General features: G+C 21.0%; 4 protein-coding genes across 4 annotated transcripts; 3 read left to right on the top strand and 1 right to left on the bottom strand.

Moving 5' to 3' along the window:
• Window positions 1-203: 203 nt before the first annotated feature.
• Window positions 204-1,250, top strand: Bm6282 (Uncharacterized protein; the record flags this gene model as incomplete). Its single annotated transcript, XM_043076474.1, has 3 exons — window positions 204-291; window positions 499-638; window positions 1,137-1,250. 3 exons carry the CDS (start codon window positions 204-206, stop codon window positions 1,248-1,250), a joined length of 342 nt encoding a protein of 113 aa, XP_042932408.1.
• Window positions 1,251-3,414: 2,164 nt separating this feature from the next.
• Bm829 (Uncharacterized protein) lies at window positions 3,415-4,310 on the top strand (the record flags this gene model as incomplete). The annotated part of the gene is made up of 3 exons (XM_043076473.1): window positions 3,415-3,571; window positions 3,817-3,956; window positions 4,194-4,310. 3 exons carry the CDS (start codon window positions 3,415-3,417, stop codon window positions 4,308-4,310), a joined length of 414 nt encoding a protein of 137 aa, XP_042932407.1.
• Window positions 4,311-6,336: 2,026 nt separating this feature from the next.
• Bm150 (Uncharacterized protein) lies at window positions 6,337-7,489 on the top strand (the record flags this gene model as incomplete). The annotated part of the gene is made up of 2 exons (XM_043076472.1): window positions 6,337-6,531; window positions 7,367-7,489. Coding segments are annotated over 2 exons (318 nt in total), but the record flags the coding sequence as incomplete, so codon positions are not given.
• Window positions 7,490-8,040: 551 nt separating this feature from the next.
• Window positions 8,041-10,521, bottom strand: Bma-mlp-1 (Uncharacterized protein; the record flags this gene model as incomplete). Its single annotated transcript, XM_043076471.1, has 4 exons — window positions 8,041-8,094; window positions 8,395-8,420; window positions 8,455-8,568; window positions 10,407-10,521. The coding sequence occupies 4 exons, from the start codon at window positions 10,519-10,521 to the stop codon at window positions 8,041-8,043; spliced, it is 309 nt and encodes a 102-aa protein (XP_042932405.1).
• Window positions 10,522-12,393: the final 1,872 nt, after the last annotated feature.

The following is a 12,393-nucleotide window of genomic DNA, read 5'->3' as shown; positions in this document are numbered from 1 at the left end:
AAATATTAAATTGTTTTATTGTTTGTTTAATTTTTTTTTTTCAATTTTATCATTGAAATTGATAATTCGCCTTTTTGAAAAATATATAAAATTCAGAAAAAAAAAGTTAAAAATGAAAAACAATAAAATTTCTTTCAGTTATGCTTATTAATTGTGTAATATTGTTGAGTGTTGCGGTAGTTTCAACATTTGCTGCAGGAAGTATGAAAAATATAACTGTCACCGGACAGGTGGCATGCAGTGATCGGTCACAAAAAGATATTGAAATACAACTATGGGAACGTGACACCTGTTAGTCACTTTCATGTTTAATTATAATTTATTTATTTTAATCAGATATTTAATAAAATTCCATCCTTTCATTTTTCATTGAATTATTTATATTTCACTTAAATTATTATTAGTTATCTTTTTTTTTCTGCATAATTATTATAATAACAAATTGTATAATAATTTATGATTGAAATGATGATATAAAATTGTAATTTTAATTTCTAGTGGATCCGGATGATTTGCTAAATACGACAAAAACGGATAATCACGGACGTTTCCGAATATTTGGACAGGAAAATGAAGTGAATAATATTGAACCGTATCTAATAATTATACACAGCTGTGATAATGGTGTCATTAATCCGGTAAATTTAGTTTTTTTTTTTTTTTTTTAACTAACAAAAAGTGATATTACCTGTAAAACACATTTATACTCTTATACTTTATCTTTCAAGTTTCAATTTTATTGAACTATAAAATTTTTTTTCGCTTTTTTTTTTGTTAAAATCATTTTTAATTGATACAAATATTATTTTTTTTCTTTTTTTTTTTTAATGAAATGACATTATTACAAATTATTATTAAAAATTGATAACATTAATTATTAGTTAATAGTTTATACAGATAGTAAAATGGAAATAAGAATGAAAGAAAATGAAACTTTTATTAGTTACAGTATAAAATGTAGAAAGTATTAATTGCAAATTTTACTAATAATAAATAGGTTTTTTTTTTTTTTTGAATTTAATAGAAATAATGTAAAAAATAGTCTTTTTTATATCAAAATTTCGTTTTAATTTAGCTAAAAATTAAATTTAATATTTTCATTCCTATTTTTCTCTCATTTTTTTTTTTTCACACAGAAATGTTCAATAAAAGATCGATATGAAATACCACGAAAATATGTTGGTGACACTTACAATATGGGCATTGTAAGCTTAAATATTGTAAAGAGACGACAAAAGAATTGCGTTTGAATTGGATGAAATTAAAAATGAAAATTCTTTTCATTTTTTCTTTTCTCGCATGTGATATTTGTAGTCATTAATATATATTTGCTATAACTATTATTATTATTACTTTTTATTATTACTTTATTATTATTATTATTACTATTACTTTTTATTACTATTATTATTACTCTGTTTAATGCTAATGTAATTTGGAAATAATAAAATAAAAAAATTAATATTTATTGATTGAATTCAACATTTAAAACATCAATCACTATCATCCTGTTTTGCTATTATTACAAATTTTTAGTGATTAATATGCAAAGAAAAGAAAGAAAAGAAAGAAAAAGAAATTCTTTTCAAATAATTTTCCAACACAGAAACAAAAAATATTAAATTTAAACTCGATAATTTAAAATTATATGTTAGTATTTCTACCTACTTGATTAATTAGCTATTGATTAGTTAATTAGTTCCTATTTTGTTATCAAATTTTTAATAATAATATGTAAATAAGAAAAAAAATTTTTTTTCGAATTAATTTTTCAACACTAAAACAAAAATATTACTTTTAATAATTTAAAATCATATCTTAATAGCTTTAATTATTTAGTTAATTCTTGTTCTATTATTACAAATTTCGAATAGTAATATACAAGCAAAAAAAAAAACAATAATTCTTTTCAAATAATTTTTCAGCACAGAAATAAAGAAAAAGTATTATTTGCTATAATTTAAAACTTTATGTTAATTAATTAGTTAAACTTTCAAGAAATAGCTTTAGAATTATCGGTATTAAATTCATTTATTCGAGTAATCTCAAAGTATGTTTTTACCAAAAATTCAATTTATATTTTCTTTTTCATAAGTATTACATTTAAAGTTGATTAGATAAATTAAAGAATTTTATTTCATTTTTTTTTTTCCAATTTCTAATTTCATCAACAAATTTTGAATAAAAAGTGCAAACAAAAAAAAAAATTGTTTGAGTTAATAAAATTAATTTTAAAGTATTATTTTAATCAATGATAAACAATATATAATATTATAAATCTCTGTATTATTATTTTTAGTGAAAATAATTATATTTATTGTTTTTTTTTTTTTCTCTCTCTCAAACTAATTAAACAATCAATAATGATTGTTTGACAAAATACACTTAAAATGTATGAAATTACAATACAATTATAAAAAATGACCTAAACAATTATCAATGCAAACGCCACGTAAGGAATTCACATTACTGTTTTTCCTTCCTTTTTTTTTTTCTCTCTCTGCCTCTCCCTCTCTCTCCCTCTCTTTCCTCTTTTAAAACAGGTTATTTGATGGTAACATTTTACCCATCATATAATTTTACCCATTCATTCATTCATTTACACTACGAAACGATTCGATGCCAATTGATTTCTATGTTTAAATTTTTTTTTTTTTTCAATTTGTTTTTTTTTTTTTTTTAATTATGATTTAATTAAATAATTAATTAAGGATATTTTTAACATTTTGCAACAAATTTATTTTATTTAGAAATTACTTTCTTATTAAAATTTCTAATTTTTAATTATTGGCATAATTTTTTTTTTATTTTCATAGTTTAATTCAATAATCGTTTTAGAAAGAAACTGAAATGTTTGATAGAATCAAATATACTTAATTTTTTAAATATTTTTCATCATTTATTATTTATTGTAAAATGATATTCATTAAAATTTTACCAAAAATTTTTGATATATTAAAAAATTAATTGGTTTTAATTTAAAATTTAATATTAGCTAAGAATTTCTTCTAGAAATTGTTCATTGCATGTACTTTTGGTAACGTAAACATTTCGTGAGTAAGCATAAGTAAACAAAAACTTTTATTATTACAGCTTCTTTTTTTTTTTTTAATGTTGAAATGTCATAATTAATTACTAAATGACAATTTCTTCGCTGTAATTTTTTAAATTTAATTTTAGGAAATTATTGTCATAGTATTACAAAAAGTGTCACATAATTTCAATTATGTTTTCCACTTAATTTAATATCACTTTACGAGAGTTATAATTTTAATTCAACATTTTACACTTAACTTTTTTATCATTTTGTTATCAGTTTTATACTATAACTATTCATTTACAAATATCATCAAATATTTAAAAAAAAAAAAAATGTATACTATAAAGTTTAAAAATGTGATTTTCATAGACTAAATGCTATATGCTATAATTTTCCTGTTATCATTTGCCGGATTACCATCATTCCTGAATGCAATCTGTACTACCAGTCATGTTACGGTAACAGGACAGTTAGGTTGTGGTGAACGAGCATTAAAAAATGTAATTGTTGAGTTACGTGAACATGATACACGTAAGTTTGCATTCATTATGATTACAAATTAGTTTTTAATTAATTTCTTAATTTCAAATTGCACACTATTTATTATCAATTTGTTAATTTATAATTATAAAAATAATTTTATAATAATATATGAAAAAAACTTTTTTTTTTTTCAAATTCATATTTTTTATTTTGCGAATATTATATTTGCTATAATTATTTTTGTTTTTTTTTTTTTTTTTTTTTTTTTTTTTGAAAATTTTTGAAAATTTCAGTTGACCCAGATGATTCATTGAATAAAACTAAAAGTGATAACAAAGGATATTTTACGGTTTATGGTGAGGAATGTGAAGTTGGTAGTATTGAGCCATATTTGAGAATTATTCACAACTGCGAAGATGGAATACTTTCTGAGGTAATTCTTTTGGAGAATGAGTAATCATAATTTAATTATCAATTAATTAATTAATTATTTTAACTTTAATTGTAATAATTTAAATAAATTTTCCATCAAAATAATATGATAGAAATGATTAAAGAATAAGAAAAAAAAAGATTTTACTTTTGCCTAAAATATTTCAATAATTAAAATAAAAAAATCTATTTTGATCTATTTGAATTTTATTTTATTTTTTTTTTTTGCTTTTTACAGAATTGTATCATTACGGACGATTTTCCAATTCCAAATGATCAAATTGGTAAAATTTATAAAATGGGAATTGTTAGTTTAAATATTGCACGAATGAATCACAAGAAAAATTGTCATTGAGTGAAACATATCTTTGTCGAAATTAAGGGTGTGATGAATTTTAACAGAAATTAAGTAATCATTTCTTATTTAAACTTCACTTAGAATATTTGAAAATTTTTCATCCCTGTAATTTGCAATAATGTTTATCGTTGTCGTATGTATGTACTGTAATCATTTTAGTTGTGAAATTAAATTGAAAAAAAAAAAAGATTAAATCATTTGATTATTACATTACTTTACCTATAATTTGCAATTTGCAAAGTATAAAATAGCATATAAAATGATTTAAATGATTTGTATTTGATGAAAGTAAAAGTATAATTAATTGATTTTAATCTAAATAATGAATTGATTTTTTTTTTTTTTTTTTTTTGAACGTTAAAAATATTCATAAATAATTGGAAAATCATTTTCGTAGTGTGAATAATACAATGTTACTAGCAATAGTAACTCGGATATAAACTGATTTAATTAAGCAAATAAACAATAATCAAGTAATTAATTAAGCAATTAAGTTGATATGATCTGTATTGATAAATTTTATACCATTTATAGTGCTGAAAACATTTTCAATTAAAAACAAAAAAGTGAGAAATTAAAATGCTTTACAAAAAAAAAAGTCAATTTATAAAATTAAAATAAAAATTTCTTTTTTGTAATTAAATTACCTTAGCTATTATTAATATTTTGGCAATAAAAGGGAAAATTTCTAGATGATTTTTAAACTATCCAAAAAAAAAACAACAAAATAACATAAATATTATATTATTAATTGAAATTATTTCCTTCATCAAATTAAATGTCATCAAAAAAAGCATAAAAATTATTGCTTATATTAGAAAAGGATATTTTGACGATAAATTGCTTTTATTTGCTAATTCATGTGCCACTTTAGTAGACAATAACAAAAACGAAAGTTTATTTAAAATACTTTTTCTCTTTTTTTTTGCAAATTTCGTCGCTATTTTCAGTCAATAATTTTTGTTTGTAAAAAATTTTTCATTTTTTTAATTCTTACTTAATACATATTAATTAGCAGTTTTTAAGTTTGATGTTTCATGAAATCATAGTAAAATTATCACACAAAAAGATATTATCAGATGTCAACAGTTGCAATTAATTATAAAATTGTAAAAATTTTTTTTTCAAATTGAAAATGTGAACAATTTTTATTCTTTGAAATATTTAATACTTATTCAATGCATGTTAATTAAATTAAAAATGGACGGTTTTTATATATATATATTTTTTTGACATTGTTAAATAATTATAAGAGAAAAGAAAAAATGATAATTTCAATAATTGCAAACAATCATTGAAATTAAAAAGGAAAAAAAAAGGCGCAATTATAAATAAATTAAACTATTTTTTAATGAAAATTAAATGATATCAAATCAAAAAGTAAAAATAATTTATACAAAATTCATTTAAAATTTTTATAGTATTTTAAATTAATCGAAAATAATTCGATACAGTAAGTGTAATACTTGAATAAATGAAATGCATGTGAAAGTTATGAGACAAGCAAGGATGACCAATGATATCCATTTTTGGCTAATTTAAATTTCAATAACCATTAATTTTTGCTAATTAAATTCGATAATAAACATTAGAATCATTTAAATTATTTAAGTAAATTATATTTATGAAAAATTTTACTTTTATAAGCATTTATGGAAGTGTTAATGATATTTATGCTATTCTTATCACTTATCAACGGATTTTTGTTATTCGGAAAACAGCAACAAATTACGGTGCAGGGCGAAATTGGATGTGAAAATAATGTACATACCTTAGATGTTCATATTGAACTTTGGGAAAAAGATGTTGGTAATTTTTTTTTTTAAATTAATTCAATTATAAATTCATATATCTTTTTTAAATAACTTTAAAAAAAAGGAAAAAAAAAAAAAAGACATTAATTGAAATTTTTTCTTGCCATTTTACCATACGTAAAAAAAAGAAAACAATGTGAAAAATTATGTTTTTTTTTTTTTCTTTTGTTTGTAATTATTATAATTGATATATTTTATTAATATTAGTGATATTCATAAGTTATTATTTGATAATATGTGATCGTATCATTTTGCATTCAATTTCATTATCTGATGATAAATTAAATTCAACACAACCACAACATGATGGATTCTTTGAAATTAGTGGAACAGAGAGAGAATGGGGTAGCATTGAAACATATTTGATTATCAGACATCATTGTTATCAGGGCAAGGTTAATACGGTTTGTTTTTGTTTTTTATCTTTTTTTAGAATTTTTTTTTTGATCTTTTAAATTAAGATAAAATAGTCTCTCTCTCTCTCTTCTTTTTGCGAAAAGAAATAAATATTTATTTGTTTAAATTGTCGTTTTTTGAGTGAAAATTTTCCTAAAGTATAAAACAAAGAGATAATTTAACAAATGTATGTTATAGTTTAGATGTAGAAAATCTTATCACTGATAACAATTACTGCTTAATATTTATATATAATATGTTGTACTGTAGTGATAAATTTTTAGTATCAGTGAAATGATTAAATTATTGTCTTTCCAGTTTTCTTTTTTCTCTCTTTCAAAATTAAGTTATAACGAGAACTTATTTATTAATAAAATTTCCAAAATAACTGAGTGCAATGTGAATTTATTATTGACAATGGACGGATAAAAGAAATTTATGAATGATTAATGCAAATTTAAGTATTACTAAAAAGGGATGATGGCGCATTATTGCTCAATTTAAAATTATTCTGGCAAAATTTTACACTTATTAAAATTAAATCTTTTAGATTTTTTCAACAAATTCAGTAATTTTATTTAATTTTTTTTTGCATTCTTATTTGCAATGATTAGCGTTAAAATTTCTGTTTTTTATATAATCGTAAATTTTATTATCATTAATTTATTCTTAAATAATTAGATAAATATTTCTAACTATAGTTTATAATCATTGCTAATTTGTTATTTTTTGATAATTTTTTGAATACAATTTGTTTGATTTAATTTAATTAAGCCATTACTCACTTTTTATAACATATTTAAAATTAATTAAGTCGATATATTTTATGAATTTTAATTGCAGCGATGCATTGTTACTGATCGATTCGCCATACCATCAACATCAATTAATAAAGTTTACAATATGGGTATAATCAGTCTGAACATTCATCAAAATACCCGAAAAACAATGTGCAGGAAATTGTGAAGAAGCAACCAAAGAATTTTATTAAAAAACATTTTCATCTTTTTCTAAATATTACAGTACAATAATATTTTTCATTTTAATTCTAAATGTTGTTTCTTTTTTGTTTCATCAATGAAAATTTTTGCTAAATTTCTTGTTGAATTGTTTTCTTTTTTCCGCCGAAAACATAATTCTTACTAAGATAAAAAAAATTTAAAACAAAAATTGCAAAATAATTTGTAAAGAAAAAAAAAAAAGAAAGCTGTAAAACTTTTTAGATTATAATCAGAAAAAAATTTTTATTCACACATAGATTTATTATCATATGGTGAAAAAATTAAAATATAGCTCTTTGATAAGGTCAACATTTGAAGAGCAATTAAATTTTATAAAAAAAAAAACAAAAAAACAAAAAATAATTTTATAATAAATCATCAAGAAAAAATTGAAAAATACGAGAGTCAACAGGTCATTGTCATATAGCTTATTGTATGAAATTATATGTCAAATATATTTCAAACGAATATTTTTTTTTTTTTTTTTGGAATCATTTTTTCTCATTTCTTATTTATTTATGAGTTGGATTGATTGGTGCTGTGAATGCTTCCGCTGTCATCGGTCGATTCCTGGAAAAAAAATAGAAAAAAAAAATGAAATAAAAATATAATTTTAACCAAAAAAAAAAATAACAAAAATTTAAACAAATTTAGTAAATGAGAAAGTTGAATAAATTGTAAAATAATTTTAAGATAATTTATGATAATTTAATATATAATATAGTTAAAATTTAGTATGGAAGAATTGATATATTCCAGAAGTATTAGATGCTTTAGTAAATTTAGCCAAAAGATTTGTTAGACTTATTAGTTAAGTGTTTTTTGAAATGTTTTTAAAATGAAAAATAGTTGCTACATCTATCTGATCACCATTTGAAATTCATTTATTGGCAAATCTTGAACCATCGTCCATTGTTAAAGCGCCAGCACCTAAACCAAAGCCAACACCTTTTGGGCCAAACTTTCGACCGTGACATTGTTTACAGTATAGTTCAGCTTCATGTGGTGCTACATTTGTTGAATCCAACAATTTGTTACACAGTTCTGTAAATGAAAGGTGAAAGAAGAGAGAGAGAGAGAGGGAGAAAGAAAGTTTAGAAATGATAGTAATGTCGGGAAAACATGCAAATTGATAGAAATTTATAAATGGTAATTTAAAAAGGTGTAAATTTGATAATATTTAAAAAAAATTACTTTAAAATATTGATTAGCAAAGATTTTTTCTTTCTTTAGCTATAAAATTTAGTGCTATATTCTTAGTTTTAAAAAAATGAAAAAGAAACTTTTAAAGTTTTTATCTCACAGACATAATATTCTTATTTAATTGGATAAGTAATTTCATTCATAAATATTATAATTAATTTATTAGTTATATAACATACCGTTTAGTTAGTTAGAAGAAAAAACAATTTTTAGTATGTGTTAAAAAATGTGGAAAGACATTGAAATGTAATTTTTTAATTTTAATAATTAAATTGATAAATTTTTGTTATCATTTGAAATAATAAATATGGTATCTAATAAATAAGTAAATTATTGCATAAATTTATGACATTTAATATTATTCTTTTTAGAAAAAAAAGAAAATTTGGTTAGTATGATCATTTAATAATGCAATAAAAATAAATAATAATAAAAATTATATCACAGAAAAATTAATGCAAAAAGTTAAAACAAAAAAAAAAAAATTAAATTTAAAATGATTAGACAGTAATAATTATCACTAAATTTTTCACAAAAAAATGAATGGACCAACGACTAACGTCATTTCCACTTCCGTATTTCCGAAATGCTCTCCGGTATCCATAGTTAATGCACCGGCACCTATTCCAAAACCGATCCCCTTAGGACCATATTTTCGACTGTGACATTGTTTACAGTATAATTCAGCCTGATGCTCACAACAATTGGTTGAGTCAAGTAATTTGTTACACATAGCTGTAAACAGTTGTTAACTCTGATAACGATTAAACTGATTAATTGTGATTATTTGAAAAGGATTAGGTTTAGATTTATTCTCAAAAAGTAAAAGTTAAAATTTATTGTTAAAATAGCTATAATATAGTTTTATGTTTAATTTCACATTTCAGTAATACTTTATAATTCTTTCAATAGTATTAGCATTTGTTAAAATTAAACAAATATAATTCTTTTCATCGATGCATGACTTATTGTTAAGTCAAAAATAATATTTCGAGCATATTTAAAAAGATATTACCAATTTGTCAATTTATCCTCAAATTCACAAACAACAAATTCACGAAAACTTTTTTTTTTTTTCTAAAATAAAGTTCAAAAACAAATAAACGAACACAAAGTAAGTAAGTTATTTACTTTGTCCAATTTTTTACTCTGTCAAATTTCACAGAGTAAGCAAATTACTTACTTTTTCAAATTCTTACGAATAATATTACATTAGAAATAATGCGATGTAAAAAATTGATTCATTAGCTTAAAGATTGCTAACAATTTGAGATGAATGGAGAATAGAAGAGAATAAATAAAGATTTTATTAGAAAAATAAAATAATCCTACTTTTTTCTTAATTATTTTTTTTTTTTTTTTTAAATAGAATTAAGCTAAGATATATGAAAATTCGTCAATGCTCAAAATTTTTAATATTTTCCGTAATTTATGTATTTTTTTTGGAAAAAAACTTTATTTCACAATTAAATATAGTAAGTGCTTCTCAGCTGTAAAATTTAATTGGAATGAGTTGTTAATTTCAATTGCCATGCTATATCATTTGTGTGGTTACATAATTATTGTTATTTCATGTTTATTATTTAACCAAAAAATAAAAACAAAAAAAAAAAAAACAAAGATTAAAAGTTAATCAAACAAAAATTAATTAAGAAAAAAAAAAAAAAAGACAGACTAACCACATTTGAAACAAAATTTATGCCATTTGTAACCACCAGCATTCATTTCCTCTGCAGCATACACTGATTTACCGCATTTTGGACATTTTGGATGTTCCACCGGTTTAAATGGCATTTTGTTTGTTTGTTTGTTTGTTTGTTTATTGTTTCACTCTATTTTAGCCTATTTTAATAAAATAAAAAAGAAAATATATTGTATTAAATTATATAAATATATTATAAATAATCAATATAAAATGCTAACATTTTTTCAACACTAATTTTACCACATAAACAAAAAATTAAAAATATCTATTGAAGAAAAAAACAAATAAGAAAAACATTTAAATAAATAAATTTAATTAATAATTCTTAATATTTGATAAATTTCTTATAGTTCTCTTAAAAAATAAAATTCTCAGTTTTTTTTTTTTCTCACTAAAAAAACTTTTCATTTCCAACTATTTAAGAAAAATTTGAAATGAATGATAAGAAAATAAAAGAAATGATTGAAATATTTTCAACTTGTCAAAATTTTGATAACAATTTCAGTCACACACACATACGCGAAAAGAAAAGCTGTTTTTATTAAATTTACTTTTTTTTTTCTTTTTTAAAATACTCTTATAACTAATACATTGATCTAATATACTGATAATAGATAACAGAAATAAATACTTTAACAATACTTCTCATCAATCTATCAGTTTCAACAATTTTTAATTTTTTGCCCTTTCGTTTTTTTTTTTCCTCAATGAACAGCCGTTTAGAAAACTTTTTTTTTTTTTTTGAAAAAAAATATAAAACAATTAAAAATAATTGTGAAAAATGTATTGGTTAATTAAAATTTAAAAATTTCAGTGAGTAAAATAATTATCGAATTAAGTTTATTATTACTTAATTTTATGACATAGCTATTATCTTGATAAGCACACAAGTATTCTAAATCTGCCTGAAATTTTCATTTCTAAATTAATCAATATAAATTAATATAAACAACATTCAAAGAGTAATGCAATAATGTTAAATAATAAATTATTTGTAAAAGTAATCTAAATGATTGCTATGAAATAATTTCCCTGAAGTATGTGGATTAAAATGAAAATTTTTGAAAAAGTTTCTGATAAATAATTTCTGATCGAATTTTCATACTTTATAATTACATAATACTTTATCACATATAATTCATTCTTTTCGATTATTAAAAAAAAAAAAATTGAAATTTTTTCTTCTAGCAATGCTACTGCTCAATCACAATTAATAGTTGCAAAAAAAAAAAAAAAAAAAAATTCACACCGTAAACTTTTAAAACAAAAAACATTGTAAACTTCTTTAAAATGCTAATGGAACATTACTAATTTAAACACTAAAAATATTTGAATCGTTAATTGTAATAGTAATAAATAAATACAAATTTATCTAAACATAAATATAAAAGTATTTACAATCTCTATCAACTATTTCCTCAATGATGACAATTTAAAAATAGATTACAAAAAAAAAAAATCATATAGGATCTAGTTTGCTAGATGAGTTAGCTATTAGTTAACAGAAATACTAGCAGTACCTAAACGAAAAAAAAAAAAAAAAAGGTAAACAAAAGGGTAAACAATGTGATATACTGAGATGAAAATAAAAGATGCAATAACTATTCTGATCTCTTGTAAAATTTAATTCATTTTTTTTTTTTTTTTTGCTACTTCTCTTTTCTATTTCTCTTCTTTTCCTCATATTCTATTACTTAAATTCACATACCATAGAATTTTAGAAATGTAAAATTAGTGGAAGAATGTTAGAGAGTAGAAATTGTAATGAAAATTATAAAAAGTATCGAGATGAGATGAGACAAGTGCTGTGATACAATGATCGAGACTACATTCTTTTAGTGATATAGAGAATAGACCAATTTATTTAGTTTATAAAAAAAAAGTGAAGAAAAATAAGTGTAAGTAATAAAATACATATGAATGTTAAGTAAATTTAAGTAAGTAACGAGCCTAATAGTAGA

This window comes from Brugia malayi (genome assembly GCF_000002995.4).
Source record: "Brugia malayi strain FR3 genome assembly, contig: Bm_v4_Chr1_scaffold_001, whole genome shotgun sequence".
NCBI lineage: Eukaryota > Metazoa > Nematoda > Chromadorea > Rhabditida > Onchocercidae > Brugia > Brugia malayi.
This window is presented reverse-complemented; position numbering and strand designations above follow the sequence as displayed.